Raw genomic sequence first — 24,673 nt, 5'->3', positions numbered from 1 at the left:
TCCAAAACATCACTCCTTTTCTTTCTTCTTTCCATCTTTCACGTGTAAAGGTTAAGTTATTCCACTGTTAGTCTCCATGACAATAGGCCTGTGCGTGTTCACCGATGGTGCGTTTAATCGCCTTGGTCCAAACTCCCAATAAATAACCAGCAGTAAACAAGCAAAGTAATGTTGTCATTAAAGTAGTGTGATATAACATAGCATTAATGTCACGATAACCATTTTGAATTATGTCAAAGAAACTCACTTCATGTCTCCTCTTTCCTTTTCTCTTTCTCTATACCTTTTGTCCCTCCTTGTTTCCTTACTTTCATCCTTTGTAGGGAGAAAAGGACTGGGAGAAATATGAAGTTGCCCGCAAACTGAAGTCATGCGTGGGCAACATCCGTGAACAGTACGACCAGGATCTGAAATCTAAACAGATGCAAACCCGACAAAGAGCCGTGGCCCTCTACTTCATAGACAAGGTCTGAGCCGTGGTCAAGGAACAACTCTGCGTGCGAACACAGCAATCAAGATGCCCAGATTTCTATGTTTACACGCCAGTGCTAGAAATAACTTTCACAGATTATCCTAAGTGCTCAGGTCTGATACCAGGAGCCACGTATTGGAAATCGATGCGATGCGTCTTGATTGCCTTCTCTTTCTTCTCACATAGCTGGATGGAAGATCTTTCGCAATGAGATAAATGGATTATATGTAGCCATTTTCTTCCAGCGACCCCAAGCTAATTATCTCTCTCTGCATTGAGTCAAATGATAGATTGAGTGTGTGATTGCTTTTGGCTCGTACCAAAGACTATTCAAATTCAGATTCAGCTTTGTTTACTTCTTTTTTATTCCTATCTAAGGACTCTTGAGTATGATTGGCAAATGTTTGGTGCTGGATGAGTATGTGTGGATTTGATGTGTTTCTATCTCTATCTTCTGAACTAAAAAAGCTGGCGCTGAGAGCTGGTAACGAGAAGGATGAGGGAGAGACGGCGGACACGGTGGGTTGCTGCTCCCTGCGCGTGGAGCACATCACCCTCCACGACAAACTGGACGGCAGCGAGTGTGTGGTGGAGTTCGACTTCCTGGGTAAAGATTGCATTCGCTACTACAACAAGGTGCCCGTCATCAAGAAGGTAAAGGAACAAAAAGTTGCCAAAAGTACTCACACATGGATGTCACAATGCTAGAAGTATAATACCTGATATTAATCCCATCAGGGTTGGAAGGGGTTACTTTAAAAATGTACCGGTATTCTGTTGCGATTACTAGATACAGGTAAAAATAAATGTTATCTGAGTATCGGAATATAAAAGGAATGTAACCTGATTACTTTCCGGGAAGATTTGTTTTTAAATATTGAAGCAAAATGAAGAAATCTATGGATACATCTCTCAACACCCATATGAAACAGAACTGTGAACAGATTTACAATTTCTTTATCCACTTCAAAACAATGGTACTTGCATACCATGCTGCGAATGGATCTTGCCCTTCCTACATCCAGGACATGGTTAAACTGTACACCCCAGCACGTGTACTTCGCTCTGCATCAGCCAAACGAGTCGCTGCACCCTCGCTGTGAGGGGGACCCAAGTTCCCATCAGCAAAAACACGTGGGTTGGCTATCCTGGCTCCAAAATGGTGGAATGAGCTCCCCATTGAAATCAGGACAGCAGAAAGCTTATACATCTTCCGGGGGAGACTGAAAACTCATCTCTTTCGACTCCACTTCGAGCGATAGAATTACTAACAAAGAACTGCTAACAGAGCACTTATATACTAATAAAGGACTGGCTTATCTAAAGCCAGTTGAGTAGCACTTGAAATGTTTGGCTCTATGAAACCTGATGTACTTATATGATTCTGTTTTCTTCAAGGTTGTATCTTCCTGGTCGAATGTACTTATTGTAAGTCGCTTTGGATAAAAGCGTCAGCTAAATGCAATGTAATGTAATGTTTATGGATATTTTACAAATCACTCTCCTTTTAAACTTTATTCTTTTTTTACTGTCATATAGTATTTCATACCTGTTTTTCCTTTATTCTCTTATTTTTTTATAATGATCATATAAACGTGTGCCTCGGAAATAATTGTTTACATTAATAGTGACCAAAACGTTTGAGACCCACTGAGATAACACTGAGAGTCATTTAGCTCACTGAGTCTCTCAGTCTGACAGGAGAGGACTCTCCTCCACTTTGTTGTTGGAAAAAAAACCTTATATCCGTTAGCGTAGCTCGCTAGCACCAGAAGCTAACAACAACAATCTCCGGTACCGGACCGCTCTCTCTCTCTCGCTCGTGCACGCACACACAATGGCTCAATCCACACACACACACAGAGCCAAGCTTTAATAAAACAGAGACCCAGACTTAATAGTACTGTATCATATTATTTTTTCGAATCAATAATCTTTGAAATTATGATTTTCAATTGTTTTAATCTTTTTTTTTTTTTTTTAATAATAACCATTTTTCCTCCTGGTCTCTCGCGCCCCCCCTGTCATCCCTCTGTGTCCCCCGGGAGAACCACTGCTTTACTCCAACAATGAAACACATGAGCACATACTCCATCCATCCATCCATCTTCTCCCGCTTATCCGTGGTCGGATCGCGGAGTTAGCAGTTCCAGCAGAGAGCCCCAAACGTCCCTTTCCCTGGCCACATCAACCAGCTCTCACTGGGGGATTCCAATGCGCTCCCAGGCCAGTGAAGATATATAATCCCTCCACCTGGTCCTAGGTCTACCCCTTGGTCTCTTCCCAGCTGGACGTGCCTGGAACACCTCCCTAGGGAGGCGACCAGGTGGCATCCTAACTAGGTGCCCTAACCACCTCAACTGGCTCCTTTCGACACGAAGGAGGATCAGTTCAACTCCGAGTCCCTCCCGGATGACCGAACTTCTGTCCTTATCCCTAAGGGAGACACCAGCCACCCTGCGGAGAAAACCCATCTCGGCCGTTGGTATCCACGATCTCGTTCTTTTGGTCTTGACCCATCCTTCATGACCATAGGTGAGGGTAGGAACGAAAATGGCCCGGTAGACAGAGAGCTTTGCCTTCTGGCTCAGCTCTCTTTTCGTCACAACGGTGCGTAAAGCGACTGCAGTAACGCTCCCGCTGCTACGATTCTCCGGGCCATCTCAAGCTCCATTGTTCCCTCACTCGAGAACAAGACCCCGTGATACTTGAACTCCTTCACTTGGGGTAAGGACTCATTCCCTACTTGGAGTGGACAGTCCATCGGTTTCCTGCTGAGAACCATGGCCTCAGATTTGGAGGTGCTGATCCTCATCCCAGCTGCTTTTAGGGGTGTAACGGTATACATACCCATACCAAAATTACTCTGTACGGGCCCTTCACACGTGTGTGCCGAATGAATATAAAGTTAAACGTAAAAAATTGAGAACGTGAAAAACGTATTGGAAGTAATCTCAGATGCTGCGTCGCAGCGTTCGAGTAGCATGTTCCTGCAGCCCATGCTCCGGGCAGGGCTGCAGGAACGCAGCGTTCAGTGCAATTTCAACACGTCATAGAGCGACCAAGTCATTTCATTGGACGAGAGGCATACTATGAGAGCTGGTCACAGGGATGCGTTCAAATTTAGTCAGTAATTTGAGGAACTGTCGAAATGGCAAACGCAGATAAAATTGAGCTCGAAAATCCTCCATCATTGCAGTCTCCGGTTTGGGAACATTTTGGTTTCGCAGTTACGTACAAGGATGACGGACAAAGACAGGTGGACCGAACCAAAGCTGTTTGTCGGCATTGTTCATCTACAATTGGTTACACGGCTGGCAATACATCAAACTTGCACGCTCATTTGAAAAGGCATCACCCGAACGTGAATATCACCGATACCAAAAGAAAAAAGACTGAAGTGCAAACCCAACTCCCGCTACTGTAGCATTTAAGCCTCCACCACTTGCAAAAAGTTCAGAACGAGCCAAAGCTATTACGAACGCCAAATATCTTTATGTTGCCATGTTAGCAAAGCGCTACCTGGCTGTATCTGCTCTGTCCCTAGCGAGAGGGTTTTCTCCACAGCAGGAGACATTGTTAGTGCCAGCAGATCTGCCCTTTCGGCATGCAAGTTCATTTTTCTTTAAAAAAACATGAAAATATAATGACAAGCAAGTCATAATGTCAAGCTAATAATGTCAATGGCTGCTTAGGTACTAGTACAGTACAGTTCAAATACAGATTATTTCAGTTCATCGAAATGCTGCACCTTAATGTTTATTTTATTATATTTTGTATTTATTTGAGAGAATACATTATTCACAGTTTAATAATAATAAAAAATATATATATATATTTTATGTTTTGTGATAATTGTTTCTGCTGTACCGAAAACGTACCGAACCAAACCGTGACCTAAAAACCGAGGTACGTACCGAACCGTTACACCCCGCTTCACACTCAGTTGCGAACCAATCCAGTGAGTGCTGAAGGTCACAGACCGATGAAGCCATTAGAACCACATCATCTGAAAAAAGCATTGGTGCAATCCTTAGTCCACCAAACTGTAGACCCCCTCCCCAACGACTACGCCTCGAAATCCGAACCATGTATATTACAAACAGGATTGGTGACAAAGCGCAGCCTTGGCGGAGGCCAACCCTCACCTGAAATGGGTCCGACTTACTGCCGAGGACCCGGACACAGCTCTCGCTTTGGGAGTACAGAGATTGGATGGCCCTGAGTAGAGACCCCCTCACCCCATACTCCTGCAGCACCCATTCCTTCTACCATCTAATTTCTTTAGCTGTGAAAACGTTTCCCTCCAACTGTATTAGTCAACTACTTTTTACACATTTAGAACTGAAAACATAACTTTATAGTTTACCTTCGCCCAAAAGTAAAGAGCTTAAACGCACCGTTATTCAAACATAAGGAAGCTTCCCTAGAAAATAGCCAATGATTATTTTCTGTCAACTGACTAGTTGATTAGTTGACTAATGGTTGCAGCTCTACTTCTCTGTAATACAAATCCACTGTATTTCAGTATAATATTCTAGGCATCGCCCTTTTGGTTCCTGCAGAGAAGGTCACTTGCACACATATCGACACGCACAGAGCCTGGAGCAGAGAGAACTGAGAAATGTCCTCGAGGCACAGTTTTAGATTGGATTCCTGTAGCTGTGCTTCTTTAATTTGTCTGTCCGTTACAACCCTTGGAATATTCAGCACATACTCCATATAACTGTTCAGTAGTATATAGGAATAATTATTTCTTATATATTGTATCTTTGCAGCAGCATTTATGAAACCATTGTTTGTCAAATCTTAAAATACGGTTGAATCCTTTTCTTTCATCCTTATTTTAAACCCTTACTTAGTTTTAGGTTTCCTTCGTGGTAAAAGAAAAGCAAAGGGCTTTTGCTCACATAACTTGTCTTTTTAGGCATTTAATTAAATTAACGTTGTTCATGTGCAGTTATAAATCAGTGCTTCTGCTTTTTCAGCATCAGAAATCATTAGATATTAAAACATAATGAAAAGATATGAGGAAAGACAGAATAGCTAATATGATAGACGCACTGTAAATCAAAGTGGAAATAGCGTTTCTTATTATATCCGTACCCTTTTTTTAACGCATTTCCCGGCCCCAAATCATTGAAATACTTTGACATTGAGTTACATTAAGTAGCATACTTTAAACACAGATTAAGGTACTGTCCAATGTTATTTGAGCTTGTGCAAATATTTCTAGGAATGGCTTCTTTCGTTCAGGTGTCCTCACAGTTCGTCAGGTGGGACCGACTGCCAACATGGGAATATTTAAAAGAACATAAATTATTTAGGGAGCTACTCCTTTCAGCTGCTGGTCGATCTCTTACAGTCAATGATGATGCCTTCTGTAATGAGTAAGTTAGCCAAGGCAACAATACAAGAAAACAAATCATAAAAATGTTGAAGAAAAAGTGTGTGTGTGTGTGTGTGTGTGTGTGTGTGTGTGTGTGTGTGTGTGTGTGTCACCCCTCCTCTGGTCTCAGCCCATGCTATCTTCTGTTCCAGAGATGGAGACAGAAATGTTAGCACCTGACAGCCAAAGTGTTTGTTTTTTGGCAGAACGTATCATTATTCAAATGAGTGTATTCAAAAGCAATACATTAACTAGAATTAATTAGTCTTTTGCATATTTTAGCATCATCAATTCCCATGGAAATCAGCGAGATTGCTTCAAAATGTCGCTTGGTGTAAAATTGAACACGGATGGAAGTAAGGAATTTCCATTTCCTAGCTCTGGAGGGGTATTAAAATAATTAAATGTAAGACTTATATGTATTGTATATGCAACTTGCTTCTTCTGCAGAAACCCTGCTTGCAGAGGACAATAGGCTCTGCAGGGGAGGAACACAGAAATGGCAAAGAAGTGAAGCCATGCTATGCTTATAGACTGCCAATGCAGTACTGCCATTTGAATGTTATAGTGAAATTGAATTAAAGTCATATCATTGTTTCTTAACAGGAAGAAGAGTGATCATAAGGGTTAATACTAAGGGTTTGTTCACACTGGACGCAAAGAAACTGACTTTACGCACGATTACATGTAAAGTCAATGCATAGACATGAGTTTGCGGTGGGAGTGAAGGGTTACGCTTTTTTCCAAATGCTAATGAGCGGTGAGAATCTCAACCTTTGATCCCTGACATTGTTGAATCAGAAAGCCAAAACTAAAGGTCAGCCATTAGCTCCGGGCGACGGCACACAGCTCACAGCTCCTCATATTTGTTTAAAAGCTAGACAAGTCAGTTTTTATAACTGTTCAACCCACAGAATGGCATGGCGAAGGAATTTGCTGCTTTATTTATGTCTGTATGATGTTATTATTTAAAAGTATTTTCTCTGCCATCTTGTAAGCACACATGGTTTTTACTAACCGGTATCAGTGGGTAGTTATTTCGGCATCATTTTGATATGTGTATTACAAATAAATAAAGTCTAAATTCTACTTATTTTGTTGGTTTACATGAAGATAAGCCCTGCCTCCTCGCCAGTTGGAGTGACGCAAGTAAAAACAAATAATGCTCGGTCAAACTTGCACCAGTACCGCCCGGCGTATCTCTGCTCTGCATCCACTGTTGCAAGCTCATGTGCTTTCAACATTTATGCCAACCCAGTATCGGTCTTTTATTTGAAAGTAAATTCCCAACTTTTAGCCACCAGTTAAAACTATAAATTACTTTATCAATATATCCCCATTTCTTAATATTTTCTTAATACATTTAAATTCTTAACACAAACATACACAGACACATCACTAATTAAACAAACTGACTTTGGTGGCTCTGCTTCTCTGAGATTTTTCCACCGAGAAACTGATTTAAATTTTATCCCAAAAGCACTTCTTGCATTTAACCTTTTTATGTATTTTTCAGCTTGTTTGCCAAAGGGAACATCATTGCCTCGACACTGAATATGTTGGTGTGTTTTATAAAGCAACACATCTGTTGCTATTAATTGGTGTCTTGCATATTTTACAAGTTTATTCCGGGAAGCGCGCATCTGCAGAAGCCACGGAGTCGCTGGAAATGTCAGATGTAAATTGTGCCAATTTTACTCCTCAGGCTCCGCTGATAGATGGACAAATGAAGTCGGGCGCCAGACACACACACACACACACACACACACACACACACAGACACACACACACACACACACACACACAAACACACACACGAACACACACACGAACACACACACACACGAACACACTCACTCACACCAGCCTAGTTGTGTCTATTGTTTTTCTATAAGTGTGTGTTTTATAGGGTTTTAGATCTGACTCATAAAATAGCTTTTAAAACATTAGTCTCACTTTTGTAGATACAAAAAAAAGAAGTTCATTTGTAAATGTGACAGTAATGGAATGCAATTTATTATTTCTATTCATCATTATAATATTTGAAATGTCCAAAATGCTGCGGCTGGGCCTTACATGTAAGTAGTTTCTGACTGGTAGCTGATTGGCTGCTTTGCCTTTCCCCAGTTCTTAAAATATTTGTCTTTCTATCTTTTCAGGTTTTTAAGAATCTTAAACTTTTCATGGAAAACAAATCACCTGGAGATGACGTCTTCGATCGCCTTACTGTGAGTCTATCGCTAACACTCACTGCTAACACTATTTGTGCATGTTTCATTGATACCAGCCAACCTTGATGTTTAGTTTTGAACCTCTAGTGAAACATTGCCAAATAAGAATCTAGATTTGAGGATTTAATGATTCAAAGGCTTTATTCTCATATGAACAAAAGCCACAGTGTAGTTGTTGGCAATGACGTTCTTTAAGGGGCCTTTTTTGGTTGTTCCCTTTCCTATACTGTGTTGTATAGGTTTTTGTGCATAGTCTGCAAAACCTAAAATACAAAGTTCCCTCAAGAGGGAGTTTCTCACCTGACTGTAACGCCTCCATTGAACTGCTTTGTTTACTTGCGTAACATAATGACATCACTATGTAACTCTTGCGCTTCTATTGGCTAGAGCTTCAACACATTGTAAGTACATAATATGCTGAGGGGTGGGACAATTCGCTAAGCGGTTGGCCACTCACAACAGAGCCTACCAGCTAACCAATCAGAGCAGACTGGGCTCTGGTTTCAGACAGAGGGTGAAAAGAGGTGCTGCAGCACAGGCAGTATGAGACAAATAAAGAGCTTTTAGAGGCTCAAAATACATACATAAATAAATACCGTACAGTGGTATAAAATACGTTTTATTTCATAATATATATATATATATATATAACTATGTGGATTGTAAACAGATGAAAGACACTTCACACTACTCAGGAAGTCTTATTTTCAGTGGATTTTGGTGTTAGGAAAAATGTCAACATGTGCTTAAATATATTTGCCAACTTTGTTTAAATAAGTACGGATGGTGGAATAAATGTGAGCAACCCTGAGGTGTAAAATATTCTGCCAGCAAAATAGAATTATTTAAAAAAATATATATTTTCCGGGTAAAAGAAGGCTGCAACGAAGGAAAAGCGGGGACTAAATTGTAAGGTGTAAGAGAGATGAGATTGAATGAGCTTGAGCCGTTGGGGTGGGAGAGATGAAAGGGGTAAAGTGAGGAAAAGGGGAAGAATATTGGAAGCCGGGAGACTGAAAGAGTTTCAAAAGAGAGAGGGGATGGACCCTGGCAGATAAAAATGAAACTGTGCGAGTAGAAATTGAGAGTGAGCATGCTGGGTGGATGAATTTCCACACATCGAAATCTGCCATCCTTTCAACCTCTTCCTCTAGCTGCTTGCGGGAAGGCCACACACAATGCAGCTGTCCAACACATGGTTAGCCCCCCGCAGGGAGACCTGGGACTTCTCAGAGTTCTTAGTCTTTATGTAACAAGATAACAGCATTATTTATCTATTTAAGAATACACCCCAGGCATATTGTCCTTGTTGAGGAAACATATTCAGAATTGTTTAATACTAACAGGTTTCATCCAGTGGAAACCAAGCGATGGGTACAGCAGCTAACAGCCAGGCAAGGCAGCCTTGGTTCTTTCATTGCTGAGAAATCCCTTATCTTGTGAGACGGTGCAACAGATGAATGGTCACTTTGAAGAGGAGGTCAATAGAGTTGTCCACAGATTACATATTATTGTAGGCTTACCTGGAAGTTAGCAATACAAGGGCTCCCTCGTCAAAAAGCATTTCTTGCTGTTATTGCAGAAATTAAGCCCTTTGGCAAACCATTGTTCACAATACCTACTTGTTTTGTTAAACAGGATAATCTCCACAAATTGACACCAATGATACCACCTTTGCTTTTTTAAGCACAAATGCAATAAGCAGATTTGCAAAAAGCTAACGTTAGGCTAAAAACAAACAACATCACGGTAGCATGGCTTCACGTCACCACCGCTAAGCTAAAGATGCTAATGTTTGCTTTGATGTCTTTTAAGTAATCTCGTTTAGCCACCGTCGTTTTTAGGACATAGAAGCTTCAGACTTTCACCAGTGAGGCATTTACTCACGTATTTTAATCTCGTAGAACAAAACTTTAAAATCTTGCATTAAACACAGTCCTTATTTTATGCTTCTAACCAAAATCATGTTAAAAATCTGAATCGGACATAAGAAGAATTAAACATAAGAAGTAAAAGATGCAATGAGATAAATAGACATAAGAAATGCAAGTAAATAAAAATAATACAATATTATGTAAACATAAGAAGACATGTTCCTGCCTTATTGACGGAGGAAATAGTTAAACAATCTCTGGGGTTTTGCTAGAAAAATATAGTATGAAGGCGCAAATGTACCTTCCGGACAAAATGGCGGCCCGCCCACTTTCCGCTGAAAATAATGCATTAGAGCCAAGCGAAAAAAAGTGTCTTCATGTCTTAAAGCTGCTGAGTAATATGTTGCACCTCAAACAACAAATACATCCCTACTTACGGTTCTTTACTTCCTCTACAGAAAAAACGTAAAAACAAAGCTGTCTGTGTGACACGATTTTCATATTTTATATTCTATACCGTTTTTGAAATATTGTTTTTAGCATCACTTTCAAATTTTATAGGGAAAATCAGTATTTCGATATCAGGGCGCACGCCGGAAGGAAGGACTTCCTGTGGCGCTTTTTGGTTCATCTTTGTGGAATGAGTCTTTCACTAAAGGTACACCTGTGCCTGACCATGGCTGTCATGGCGTGATAGACTTCAAGACGAGGTAACCAGAAGTCGTAAATCAAATAAAACAAATTCCCGGGTTTTATGACTCATTCCTGCACTCTGAGAAGGAGGCAGAGAGAGATGCGGATTAGAAAGCACCTGGAAGTTCTAGTGTCAGTCACGTGACACTATCTCAAGATTGACAGGCATGAAAAGGGAGCTCCAAACGGGGACAGGGAGTGAGAGGGTGAGATGAAGAGATGGAGCAATTGAAGGAAAGAGTGCGCCGCCTCTGCTCCCTGCCCTCCAGTGTGTCAAGAAATGTCAGGGTGTGTTGGAGGTGGAATGGTAATGGCGTCTGTGGGCAGGCCTGATTGGCACCCGTAAAGGCCAGGCCACTGAGAGAGCAGAGAGGATGGGGGGAGTTGGAGGAGATGGAGAGGTAGAAATGTGACAGCTGGTCCAGGTGAGGGGGGTGAAGAGGGAGAAGGTGGAACATGGCTGGAAAAGAGTAGGAGGTGGGAGAGAAGGAGGAAAGGATAGAGTTGTGGAGGAGGCTTTCATTCAAATGTTTCAGTATTATTTTATCGGTGGTTTCTTCTTCTACTTCTTATTGGTTTTTAACTCATGTGCACCTTTTATGAGTTTGCTTTGTGTGTTCTTATATCTAAAGTCGGCGCCGGGTACCTGGCAGCCTCTCTGCTCTGCCACCTCTCCTATCTGCATGTGGTGGTGTTTGTGCATGTACAGTATATCCTCCCTTTGTGTGTAATGTGTGTAAACACAACAGAGTGGGGAAAGAAATGTCCCTGTAAGGGATTAATAAAGTATGTCTTTTTCTTCTTCTTCTTTCTGATGATCAATAGCCATTTGTCTATTTGGGAGGAAACATAAAAAGACCCCCTCAATATACACAGGTCTCATGCGGTGGAAACCAAGCGATCGCTGCGGCAGCTCACAGTCTGGCAACGTTTGGTTAAGTGCTCTTGTTTGCTGAGAAACCTCCCGTCTTGTTGTGAGACAGTTGTAGGTAGGAACATATGGGACGGATTAATGGTCTTTTAGAAGCAGACGGAGTGTGTTGATGGGGAAATTCAGCAAAGACGGCTATCATGCTTGTCCCTCAGACCTGCAGACACTCTCATTAGCATCACAGTGGCAGAGTCAGGTATCCTATTAGCAAGGCAGACAAAACAACGTTGTGTGTGTGGATGTGTGTACCTCCCTCCAGCATATGTAAACATGATAAACTCTCGAAGTCTCCTGCAGTCTATGGCCCCAGAAAGCCGGGTCCTGACCCTGCTCTGATCAAACCAACCACATCATCATTAATGTAATCCTCACTAAAATCATCACCATTATTTCTTCTTCTGCCAGAGCTACGGTTGTTTGTTTGTTTCATCTGTGAGCTCGTATCTGTGTTTAGAAATGCATCCTCTAAAGTCCTCATGTTTGCACCTCATATCAGTGTGTGTGCAGAGAGCCCATGTGTTTTGTTTGCTTACACTGTTAACCTCATCTCATTGCTGCTGTGTTGGAGCTGCGGCTAATGGCTATCTAACCACTGACTATGACAGCTCTAACTTGCTATAATACCTACCCAAATGTCAGCGGGGAAATAGTACTGTGATCTATTTTAATCTGCCTGCTCTAATGGATGATGATGATAATGAAGGCAGAGATGGAGTTGTATGTGTTTTATTTGTTATTGTACATTACACACACTTCAATCACTGCTGTGGTGCAATGCCACACTGCCACCTAGTGGTAGAGTTTAGAGACAGTCTGTCTCCTGGTTTTGTGTTAACATTGTGTTTGTACAGTACCACACTGGTGTTAAATGTGTTTCTCTGCTTCACATTTCTCTCTGCAGACAATCCTGCTGAACAAGCACCTGAGTTCTCTGATGCCCGGTCTGAGTGCCAAGGTCTTCAGGACGTATAACGCTTCCATCACCTTACAGCAGCAGCTGAAAGAGCTGTCAAACAGTAAGACACTAACACTCAATGCTTATTATGCCATGTAACATTACACTCATAGCTCTTAAAATCTCAGTTTAATATTCCTAAGCAGCAACATGGGTTATTTCCGCTCAAAGAGGACATCATCTGCACATTTTCTGATTCATATTTGTATTTTGTGCATCTACTGTGACATGTTTCCATGCTTTTATGTTCAAAAATGTACCCTACTATTTTTGGTCTTTAGTTGCATTGTCAATTTTGGGTCTATTCTCATGCTGTTTCTCAATTGGAACTTGAGTTAGTTACATTTCCATGTAGTACACATTGTACACAAAACACTTTATTGCATAGTGCAGGATTTTGCAATGAGATAGTATTGGGGAAAATCACAACTGTTGTGCAATCATTGAAAATGTCAATCTCAAAATTATAGTTTTTCTTGTTAATGTGAAATGTCAATCGGATGAATCATTATTGCGATAACTGCAATGATTTCCGCCCACCAAAATATCAGACAACTTGTTTTGCTCACGGTTGTTTAAACTGTATTGCGTGGTTTACCAGAGCGACCACAATTGCTTTAGCTTCCTCAGACCTCATTTTTGGTATTCAGCCAAGATTGCGACCATTCAGTGGGGGGTGGGTGGGGGGTGGGAGAAGTGTCCTACTTTCCACATGCAACTTTTGGACACTATGAGTTCAATATCTACATTTTTCTATATTTGTCGGTGTGAACGCACCTAAAACAGCAAGTGTAGCTAAAGCAGTATAGAATTGATAGAAAGATTTTATGTTATTTTATTGATATCAAATTGTAACAGCAAATTATCTCAGTGTTTTTAATGACAATTGTCTTTTATGAAACTGTGATAATGCTCACATCTCAATCAAATCCATCAGTATCTTTAATACTATAGCCTTCTATCAGTCTGGCCCTTATCATTGTCTCATTACATCACTGCTTGTGTCATGGAGTCCCGTGATAAAACTGCCACGCTTTTGACATTTCTTATTTTTAGTTTGCTTGACTCCCGATATCCTCGTGTCAGTTGGCTTTCCGGGGCCCTGGCAGGAGAACATTATCTCTGCTCCCAGTGCTGCGCCTCTGCCTCGCTCTTATCAGGGTCCCATTGGCTGCCCCTGCCACCATTTCTCAATCTGAGATAGAAGTGTCACACTCTCCCCTCTCATTTCTGGACTGCCACTGGGAGCCAATCTGCAGGATGGCATGTGGTGTGTGGATCCCACAGAGAATAGATGAGGCTTATAGGGATGGGACTAAATGAAATGAAAAAGCAGCAAACTGTAATTGCGTGTGTTCAAGGTCTTGGTTGATTTGTGGTGCAGATCGCTGATGAGCATTAATTACAACAGGGACACCTGCGTGATTTCATCTTTTAAATGACCGTGTGTAATTCTGGTCAGATATTAATTCTCAGTGGATTGTTCTTGTGAAAATACAAATGACTCTTCTGTCCCCCTTTAAAGAGTCCGACAATGAGCCGGAGAAACTGCTGTCTTACAACAGAGCCAACAGAGCAGTTGCAATTCTGTGTAACCATCAGCGGGCGGCGCCAAAGACCTTCGATCAGTCTATGGCTAACCTTCAGGCCAAGGTAGGTTTATGAGAAAAACTCACACATTCATCACATTAACCTTTACCGGGCAGGATGATATCATGACCCTGACGCCATTTTAAAAGAATCTCTATCACCAAGGCAGTGAAATGTTGATACTTACAGTGATCCATGTATAGAAATACGCTTTTGTTATCATCTGTTCATTCAGATTGATGCCCGAAAGGAGAAGTTGTCCCTTGCAAAGACAGAGTTGAAACAGGCCAAGAAGGAAGCCAAGACCAAAAGCAGCCAAGAACCCAAACTGCAGCCGTAAGTGTCCCAAAGGTTCTGAAAGAGCAGCAAAATATGGACATTAAAGCTCCCATGTCCTGCTTTTCTGGTTATTACCCGTCCCCTTGTGTGTTGTGAAGGTTTTTCTACATGTAAACGGTCTACAGAGTCAAAACCCTTAAAGTACACCCTGTAGCGAGTAAAACTCTAACACAGAAAATACCTCCCCAAAACGCCTCGTTGGTGAAACGTCCTCATCCATTTGATCCGTGCTTACGAAAGCACATACCCAGAACTAAATGGGCCAATCCGTGGAGCCGTTACGTTACGTCCGTGGAGCCGTTACGTTAAGCCCCCGCTGATTGGTCCAAATTGACCAATCCACACACACACTCAGTGCAGGCAGCTCTGCTGATCTCTCCTCCCTGGCTGCAGGCTGATAACAGACAGTTGGGATCGCGGCAAAATTCTCTCTGCAGACCCATTCTCAAGGCGTTTATCAACCTTTTTCTTACTCAATATCAAGCCACACTTATTGTTTTTACTTCGGCTGTGACTTTGTGTGTGCTCAGGGTGAGTTTGGCTGTGTATCGCTAAACAAGGAAACCACACCTCCACGGAGCTCAGCGCGATTCAAAACGTGAACCAACCAATCAGAGCACACTGTGCTCACAGGGAGGGTGGGGGCTGGAGCTATTGGAGCTATAACGAGCCGTTAAAGGCAGAGAGTGAAATTCAGTGAATACACGTAGTTTACAGAGACGCTGTATGAGAAACCAAAGTGATTTTGGAAAATTGCACAATATAAATCTATTCTAGTAGACCTCAACAATGGAATTATGATCAGTGGAAATGGCCATGAAATGTGACCTTTAAAACTATTAGAAATAAAAAACAATAGTTACTTGTAGAAAGTTTCGTGCCTCCAAACAACAAAGGATAACTGCTTCACAGTGAATAATGAGCTACAGGTCAAAGATATATAATATGCAACCACCTCCTCTGTCCTCGAGCCAAAAGGCAAATACTAACACTTTTAGTTTGACGCTACAGTGTAAGACTTCCTCAATGGAACAGCTTTTCTGTGTATTACCTTTTAATACACAATCAAAATGTTTGTTTACTGGATACGTGTAGAGCAGGGGTCTCCAACCTTTTTTAGGATGAGAGCTACTTTCAAAAAATAAAACAAGTCGTGAGCTGCTTTTACTCCTCTTTTTTTGTTTTTTGCAGTGTATACATTTAACACATGTTAACATTATATGCCTACCTTTAACCTTTGTGTGCTATTTGGGTCTGTGGGACCCGTTTTCAGTGCTTACTAAAAGAAAATGTATGCAATTAAATCATTTGAACCTGCTTTATTTGGGGGGCGTGACCTCACATCCTCTAGGGGGGTCTGGGGCATACTGTCCTACATTGGAATGATTTCTTACTTTATTTTTTACAACTATATTAAATAGATAAAGGTGTGCTCTCCCTAGCTCGCCCTTGCTCTCTCTCTCTTTCTCTGTCTCGCTCGCTCACAGAGGCTGTGTGCTCCTCCGTGGCGATGACGGCTTGCGGTAAAAAAAACAAAAAACATATTTGTAAAGTGGGGGGACACAAACGGGATTTTCGAAAAGTGGGGGGGACATGTCCCCCTTGTCCCCAGTGGAAATGACGCCGTGCGTCAAGTGCAATAAATATAAATATGCAAGTTGCAACACACAGAGTAAAACTCTGCCCCTCAGGTGTTGTATAGGCTGGCTCGACTAGGCTGTTCAATGGGGCTGATGTTTTGTGTAGATTCTGCCTGAAGGAAAGGTTGCACTCCTTATGAAGCGGTTAGCTGCCGCTCCACATTGCTTTTCTTCCCGACTGCAACGCTGGTCCCGCAAATTAAGCAAGAACGTGATTGGTCGATATTCATTGTGGGGGGTGGGGGGAGGAGGGGTGTTAGATAGATATAGAGTTGTAGTAAGTAGATAGAGTTCGCTACGATTGAGGTTTCGTTTATGCATGGGGTAGATTCTTTTAATTACCGGTACATTTCTTTCTTTTTTTTGTGTATTTTTAATATTTATGGATTGTCTTGGGAGCTACTTCTTGAGGGCTTGCAAGCTACCGGTAGCTCGCGATCGAAGTGTTGGAGACCCCTGGTGTAGAGTATTGATATTTTGATATAAGGCAAGCTTTAGTGTTAGATTTAAGATATCCTAATATGTAGTGTTGTTTATTTCCTGGTTTTTAAAACGGCTTAACACTTAAGAGGTGTCATTTTTCTTAACTTTCCAAACGTTTACCTGTTCAATTATTTGCCCTTCCCCACTTAGTCATTGTATCAACATCACTGACAAGTATTTATCAGCAATCTTATAATGTTTATATTTTATGAAAGCAGGAAAGGTCAATCCTACAATTCTTTTGAAATAACAATATCAGGTTCTTGTTCAAAAATATTGTGATATTTGATTTTCTCCTTTTAAACCAGCCATACTGTACATAGTAATGAACCAGTGGTTTTGCTTGCCTAAGAAGTAGAAAGGTCTTAAAAGACCACACCAGGAGTCTTGTTTTTACCAGAGGTAGGGTTGCATATCGTTGACTTTTTTACGATACCAATACCACTGAACGATACCAATACTCAACCGATACATATCGTGTTACTTTCATGTTGCATAATTGAATCATCCCGCAATTACTCCGATGAAGCACTTTATGATATAGTTAACATGTCAAATGAATATTAAATTCAATTGTGGGACCTTTTAGTACTGAACAAACAACACGTTATCGATGAAGAAAACAGATTCTGCAATATCATTTATAACAACCATCAGGCGTGAATAGTACATCTTGTCAATGCAAAAAGAAAATAGCACCAGTAGTATAATCAATATTCAACCTGAGATTCCACTGACCAGAGAACACATAAAGGATCATGAGATCTCGGCATTGCACATAAAACAAATAGCATAATTAAAATCAACATTTGCCTGATGAAAGAAAACAATAAATGCGGCCCACACTCCACAGTGACTCGTTTGCGGAGTTTCACGGCAAAATTGACATCGTAATTTTGACGGTTTGGTGGCGAGTTTAAGGATATTACGCCTCACTTTCATAAAAAATAAATAAATGTCAAAAATCTGATCTGATTTCGGTACGGTATACCGTAGCTGCCAGTAACCGGTATTTCGGTAATACCGGGTACCGGTATGCACCCTAACCAGAGGTGTCTGACTTTTGTCGCACCTTCCTTTTGTTTCCTGTCAGGCTGGTGGAGAAGAAAATGGCGGCGGTGCAGCGCTGTGAGGAGCTGCTGCTGAAGATGGAGTTGCAGGCGACTGACAAAGAGGAAAACAAGCAGATCTCACTGGGCACCTCCAAGCTGAACTACCTGGACCCCCGCATCAGCGTGGCTTGGTGAGTGAACAGTGAACACTGACACGGTCACTATAAACAACTGGGTTGCCCATAGTCGTTGTCTAAAGCCCTGCACCTGTCAGCGTACAAGGTGGGTTTTCAAATCAAACCACCTCTTTCCTAGCCTGTTTCACCAAGCAAGCTTATTGGTCAGCCAGATATTTGGGTTTTCCAGTCCATTGAAGATGGTTGCTTAATCACTGTAAACCTCCATCTTAAGCTGAGTTCCATTGTCTGACCAAATATGTACACAAACCAACTTCTAACTAACCAGTCTTTCTGGAATAACTCATTGGCTCCTTAAGAACTCCAATGAGAGAGCAGCGAAGCATTTCTAGTCTAGTAATAACAAAGTTGGAAAAATTAGTTTACAGATCATTAGCCTTGCTGTGACTTCCATGATATATAATAACAGCTAAAATACATTTTTGTTGTATGACACTTTTTCTACTCTGGCTTTAAAACAGATCGTGAGACAACATAATATGTTCTATAGATTAAGTTAAAGTATTTTAAGACATTTCTGCAGTAGAGATATACAACATATATAATTTGTCATATGGAATTTAATTTATTTTTTCTTAACATTGTTTAAAAATACCAACTATATTGTTTTCCTCTCTAGCCTCAAAGCTGAAGTAATTTTTATTTAAAGCTACGGTTGAAATGACTTTTTAATTTCTCCATTACATTAGTTTGGTCATCTTCAAACACAGTAAAAGCACTTGTGTAACTAATTTCTTTGCCATACACACATGAACCAAATTAATATAAAACATAAAGTGTTAGAATTATTTATACATTCCATTGGTATAACTTTGTGCAAGCTTAAGAAACAATGATTTTGACAACTTTGAAGACTAAGTAGTGATTTCAGCTGTATTTATTTTGCAGAGGATGCTAAACAATCGTTTATTTTTTCAGGTGTCGGAACATGGTCGTACCCGTAGATAAAATCTACAATAAGAGCCAGAGGGACAAGTTTGCCTGGGCCCTCGACATGACGGAGGCAGACTTTGAGTTCTAACTTTAACCCTCTAAAAACCCCAGTATCACTAGATGATGGTTATTGCAGATAAGGAACCAATGACTGCAATACATACAGAACTTTAATATTGCATTCATATTAAATTACTGGGGACTTCATGTGATAGTGTGACACATGATGTTTCGTTTACAGCTGTGCATTTGTCTAATGCTTTTGGCACTTAGTTCTGTTGCTTGTTTTCTTTGTACAATGTGTTTTCACTAATTTGAATAAAGGTTCCTACGACACAGTAAAGTGACACACTCGTCAGTGGACATTTCTGCAAATACTTGTTAATTTGGTGCACGATCATGGTCAGTTAGAAACCTCCTGTTAAGGTAACTTCACCATTTTCCAGCTTAGTTTAGTGTAATAATGAATTGCATTTCAACACATTATAGACCCAAAACAAACATGCTAACATGAGACATTCCAGATCACTTGCATGATAAAATACAACTCTGGCTTAAAAAAATAAATACAGAAAAACACTGAGCACCTAGGAGTTAATATTTTTAAAAATTCACTCAGCACCTTGTCAAATATGAATTATGTAATACATGACAGACAGCATTGTATTAAATAGCTTTAATAGAAGAAAATCAGCTGAAATTGGAATGCAACCCACAGCCTGGTACTAACAGTGCTCTGTTAACTCTACAGGCTTCAGATGTTCACTGCGCCCATGTTGGTACGGATGGAGGTTCCACTGGCCTGCATGTTGTACTTCCTAGCACAGGCAAAACATTCCCATCAGTCATCGCTTCATGGGATTTATCTATCTAAGATATATGATCTAATAACCTCTGGGGCCAGTGCACAAAAAAATCCCTAAATTGCATTTCTGCACGTGAGCGTTTAAAGTTCTGAGGGGAATATCACACTATTGTAGTTTACGAATAACTTTTCAAGTCATTTCATAACTGTAACCGTTTATCACAATAATCCATATATAAAAAAGCATTTCACACAACGACACACTAAATCAATATTAGTCAATTTTCAAAATGGAAAAAGTCTCCTGTAGACTTCACTCCGTGTTACTTAGGAACCTGCGGACAGACAAAACAAAGGTGCGTTTAGTTAACTGGTTTAAAGGAATGAAGGAAGTTAATTCAACTAAAATCGCATGAGCCTGCATTTTTCCACATTTTAAATCTGGCAAAAACAAACTCCTTAACATTTAAAACTCATCCAATCTTCCAAATATGAATGATTTCTTTATATTCATAGAAGGGAAAATTCACAACAGATTCAAATATAAATGTTCCCCTTTTTTAGTGGTAGGCCTACTTATCAATCTGTAGTAAAGGTTAATGATAAACGGATTCCAGGGTCATGATCTCTGAAGAAACGACTTTTCAATATTATTGTTTTAGCGCATTTAGCAATTCTATTTGCATTATTAAAAAAAATCTACCTATCTAAATTGATAAACAAGTAAGAGTAAAACATGTTTTCATTTTGGTGTGAACTGTCCCATTTAAGATGCATGAGTCGAGGGGAAAGAGGGGCATGAATAAAAACCATCGGTGTGAACTGTTTTATTTCTCGGTTTTAAATGCTAGCTGGGTTTACGGCTCACCTTCATTAGGAGCCTTGACCATCTTTAGGCTTTTCCGGTGCCGCCTCAATCTCTTCAACTCCAGCCTGGGTCATCAAGTCGGAGATGTTCTTCTCCAAATCATCAATACGCGTGCTCATCTCATCAAGTGGAGAAACAGTTAAGGTAGACAACTTAGACAAAAACACAAAGTTACTGTTATATAGGCAAAATTGGGTTTTACTTCAGTCTGTACATCTACCTTTAAGCCATGAACCATTACCATATTAGATTGACCAGTGCATATAAATCAATTAAATCTTATTTCATTTGTTTTATTAGTAAGGATATTCCTTCCGATGATCTGGTCTGACATGGTCTGGAACTTGTCCTGCATCTGTTGCAGCAGTGTCTGGACCTGGGAAACGAGCACACAGAAATCATATCAGTGAAACAATAAGCCACACATAAATGTATCTAGTGAGTAAAGTAGGTTCACTGATGGCAGCCACACATCAGACGTACCAGTTGCATTTAGAGATGACACAATTGAGCAGATATAAATAATATTGCTGTCAGCTGACTATTCATTATTAACAATAGCTCTGCCAGTGACAAACATCAGCACTCCCACTCTAATGCACCATCTATGAATGGTTTAAAAAAGGACAGCGAAAGTAACTAGTTTCCTTGACAACAATGTAAAATCTCAGTAATCACGGGAGATGATTATTTAATCCAGTCAGTGTGATAAGCATATGTGCAGATTGCAGAACAATGAACTCACAATAAGTTCATACTTCTCTGCATTGGTGTTCATCATTATATGGGTTTCTCTGATGGTGGTTTTTCTTAAGTATACACCAGTCAACAATTTTTCACTTGTTTTATTCTTCATATGTCAAAAACGTTTGTTTAAGAGGCAGAATGATAAAAAACAACTAAATCTAGAGTAACTGGGCGTCCTTGAAGATGGTTTTAAAACAAAAGTATTGGAACACAAATGTGTATAGAAAGACATAAATACCACAGAGGATTGATACATGTTTGGGAGGTTAACTGAAGTTTAACGACTTTTCTACATTATCTCCATGACAACACTAGGAAACATTACCCAAGTATAATGAACAGGTAGAATTAATCTGGAACATCGCATTGTGCTATATCTGAGTGATACTGCACAATGTTCTTAATGCTTAAAATATACATTTATTAAAACAAGCCTCTTTAAAGAAGAATCACACAGCAGCAACACTTCTGTTGTGTATAGCTATGCATTTTGCTCGGTTGTGATTTGATGATGTCATGTAAAAGCCCAACTGACCATTCACGTTATATAACGTGCTAAACAAAACATGCTGGCTTCAGTACACAAGTTGATCAAACCGAATCCATGAATCTATTTTATTTCAAAAACATTAATAACACAAAAGGCTACGGATGCACTATACAGCTGATGCAAACAGCTAACGTTAACTGTCCAGCGTTAGCATTCTTATTGCTTTTGCTAGCTATGCTGCTGTAGATAACGCTAGCGTGTCATTACGCTCTCGACTCACCACATTGGTAAGGTCCTGCACCGACTTGGGGTCCGTCTCAGCCATGTTGTGGTGGAAGTTATTATCAATGTCTAAACAGTAGTAGAACTGAAAATGCTGTTTAGCAATTATGGATATATCAAGCTTGTAACAGTTCGAAATAGGTAGCCCTCCCTCGATAGCACCACCCAGCACAGTCAGCTGTTCTACATAACACAGAGTCTCGCGAGAGCTGTGTGGCCGCTAAGAAATGTGGAACATTGAGTATTGAATGAAGCAATACAATAAAATAGTAGTTGTGTTTAACCCCTTATGGCCCCCAAGAAAAAAATGCGACACTCATTCAACGCACTTGTTTTACCAGGGGCAGCATATCATTAGGTGACCCAACGACTCTCATGTTTCATACATTTGGAAAGTCTAAAAGTATCCGTGCGCGAATGTGTTTGTATGCCTGCTTGCGCGTGCACGTTCCGCCTCCTCTCTTGAGATCGAGTTGGGGTTTGATAGTTGGAGCTGCCAGGGAACACAATGTGTTTTGACGCTGAAACATCATTGTGACTGTTTGTGTTTTTAAAAGGCGAAGGAAAGTGAATAAAGACGACTGGTGAGTAAAGTTAGAAGTAGTCGACGGTTTACCCATACAACGTTAAAACTGAAATGATGCTACTTTGACTTAAAATCTATATCAGGAGCGATACATTGCGCCAGCTGTAAACGCGCTTTTTAAATACAAAAATGATTCTGTACGTTTGGCATTAGCGTTCACATTTTTAATGTCCTCATATGAGTCTACAACAGTGTAAACAGACGGTGTAACAGCTGCTTCTTTGTGTGATGTTACTGTTACTGCCCAAAAATGATGCCTGTATGTTCAGGCATGTCAGTGACCCAACCCCGTGAAGCTATGCTTATCTTGCATAACAGTATGTCCTCTTACTAGAAGTGGCCCAACATATTTACTTTACTGTGTGTGTGTGTGTGTGTGTGTGTGTGTGTGTGTGTGTGTGTGTGTGTGTGTGTGTGTGTGTGTGTGTGTGTGTGTGTGTGTGTGTGTGTGTGTGTGTGTGTGTGTGTGTGTGTGTGTGTGTGTGTGTGTGTGTGTGTGTGTGTGTGTGTGTGTGTGTGTGTGTGTGTGTGTGTGTGTGTGTGTGTGTGTGTGTGTGTGTGTGTGTGTTTACTCACACAACCCGAGGAGGGAAATAGCTGAAGACACCTTGGATTGTTAAATACTTGAGTAATGTTTAACTGTAGGAAACCTATAAAAACAAACTTGTTATAGGCTGTGTTCCAAGTGCATTGACCTAGCATTAACTTTCATAGCTTTTTTCAAAATGACGTGTGGCAAGGGACCAATTAATAAAGGGATTTTTTTAATATTTATCAGATGAAATGAATAAACATTACAACCATAGACTGTACACAATTCATATTGCTCTGACATTTATTTTCAAATAAACTGACCAATGTATTTACAAGCCTTTTTCACCCTGGATAGACAATATGTTACTGCATTTCATAGCTGTAACTGTATAGTTGTAAATGTTTTGTGAGAGTTTATAACTTGAACTGGCTTCTCCTCCAGCAGTGAGGTCTGTCCTTATTTCTGTCCTTACTTGCAGCTGAGTAATGAGAAATATAATATGTCTAATGAGTTATCAGACCCTGATCCTTTTCTGGGTGACTCTCGGTGCTCCATGTACGCTGCATCTCCTGTCATGTTGAAATAACCTTTTTCTCAGCTATCATAAACCAAGTATGTAAAATAAATACCATCATTAAACCTGCTGCTGACCTTTTTTACTAAATAACTTCCTGGTGCATTGACTGGCCCTCTAAGATTTACCCAGTGACTTGTCAGCTGAAAATGCCAAACATATATTTGAGCCAAGGAGTTTATATTCTTGTTGGCCCTCTGGTATAGATGTGTCAATGGCAACCATACTATTAAGTGACCTGAAGAGTAACACATTCAGTATTTGCTCAGAAGATGTAGGTCATGCTTTTGTGTACAGAGCAACATACTGGCTAAACATCAAATGTGTCCACGTGACATTCTCATTTCCAAGGAGTTTTCTGTCCGTATCACATTGTCTAAAATGTAATTAATCATTCTATTTGTTCTCTAGAGTTCCCTGGAGAAAGAGGGAAACATTTGTATCCTTTATGTTATTATCCCTTCAAGAATGCTGGCTAGCACAAAACGTCACTATTTCAAAGATTAGAGTAGCCAAGTTGCTGAACTAGTTATGCTGCACACAGGGCATTAAGTGTGTGTGAGGACCGTTGGTGAGTTTTCAGAGAAGTCAGTTAGCAGGAGGAGACACGGAATAGTCGTCATACTTTTTAAAGAGATGATAGGGTTTAAGGCAGTGCTTCTCAAAGTGTGGTCCGTGAGCGCCCCCTAGTGATCCGTGAGTATATTGGTAACATTTCACATTTGAAATAAATACATTCATTTAGGTTTTCCGCACTCTCGCGGGAATATCTCCGCAATGGAGCGAGATTAAGTTTCACTTTCGATTGCATGATATAGCCCATCGCAATACCTTCATCAAACATGTTGCCACTTGTTTGTACCATTTTCAGGCGATTTGAAATAGGTTCTAGAAAAACGATGTTATTTTGGATATTCGTGGAGTTACAGTAGGTGGTCCGCGAGTGTTTTTTTATTGGTTAAGTTGTCCTTGGTATGAAAAAGTTTGAGAAACACTGGTTTAAGGGC

General features: G+C 40.5%; 3 protein-coding genes across 3 annotated transcripts in view; 2 read left to right on the top strand and 1 right to left on the bottom strand.

Moving 5' to 3' along the window:
* Positions 1 to 19,126, top strand: part of LOC307039933 (DNA topoisomerase I, mitochondrial) — a 51,276-nt gene extending 32,150 nt beyond the window's left edge. Inside the window, exons 10-17 of the mRNA XM_079682387.1 lie at positions 324 to 467; positions 941 to 1,126; positions 8,021 to 8,089; positions 12,492 to 12,606; positions 14,071 to 14,198; positions 14,371 to 14,471; positions 17,691 to 17,840; positions 18,765 to 19,126. Coding sequence (XP_079538513.1) covers positions 324 to 467; positions 941 to 1,126; positions 8,021 to 8,089; positions 12,492 to 12,606; positions 14,071 to 14,198; positions 14,371 to 14,471; positions 17,691 to 17,840; positions 18,765 to 18,867 — 996 coding nt within the window. The 3' untranslated portion in view covers positions 18,868 to 19,126. The remainder of the gene's footprint in view (positions 1 to 323; positions 468 to 940; positions 1,127 to 8,020; positions 8,090 to 12,491; positions 12,607 to 14,070; positions 14,199 to 14,370; positions 14,472 to 17,690; positions 17,841 to 18,764) is intronic.
* Positions 19,127 to 19,440: 314 nt separating this feature from the next.
* hsbp1b (heat shock factor binding protein 1b) lies at positions 19,441 to 22,179 on the bottom strand. The gene is made up of 4 exons (XM_079682389.1): positions 21,970 to 22,179; positions 20,762 to 20,828; positions 20,453 to 20,579; positions 19,441 to 19,919 (listed from the first exon to the last, which is right to left on the bottom strand). The coding sequence occupies exons 1-3, from the start codon at positions 22,012 to 22,014 to the stop codon at positions 20,458 to 20,460; spliced, it is 234 nt and encodes a 77-aa protein (XP_079538515.1). The 5' UTR covers positions 22,015 to 22,179; the 3' UTR covers positions 19,441 to 19,919; positions 20,453 to 20,457.
* Positions 22,180 to 22,396: 217 nt separating this feature from the next.
* The window catches only part of LOC307039934 (solute carrier family 66 member 2), a 57,010-nt gene continuing 54,733 nt past the window's right edge, over positions 22,397 to 24,673 (top strand). Inside the window, exon 1 of the mRNA XM_079682388.1 lies at positions 22,397 to 22,555. The gene's annotated coding sequence lies outside the window, so the exon portion shown is untranslated. The remainder of the gene's footprint in view (positions 22,556 to 24,673) is intronic.

Source organism: Notothenia rossii, assembly GCF_949606895.1.
Source record: "Notothenia rossii genome assembly, chromosome: 5".
Classification (NCBI taxonomy): Eukaryota; Metazoa; Chordata; class Actinopteri; order Perciformes; family Nototheniidae; genus Notothenia; species Notothenia rossii.
The sequence above is the reverse complement of the archived record's forward strand: the minus strand, read 5'-3'. Positions and strand labels throughout refer to the sequence as shown.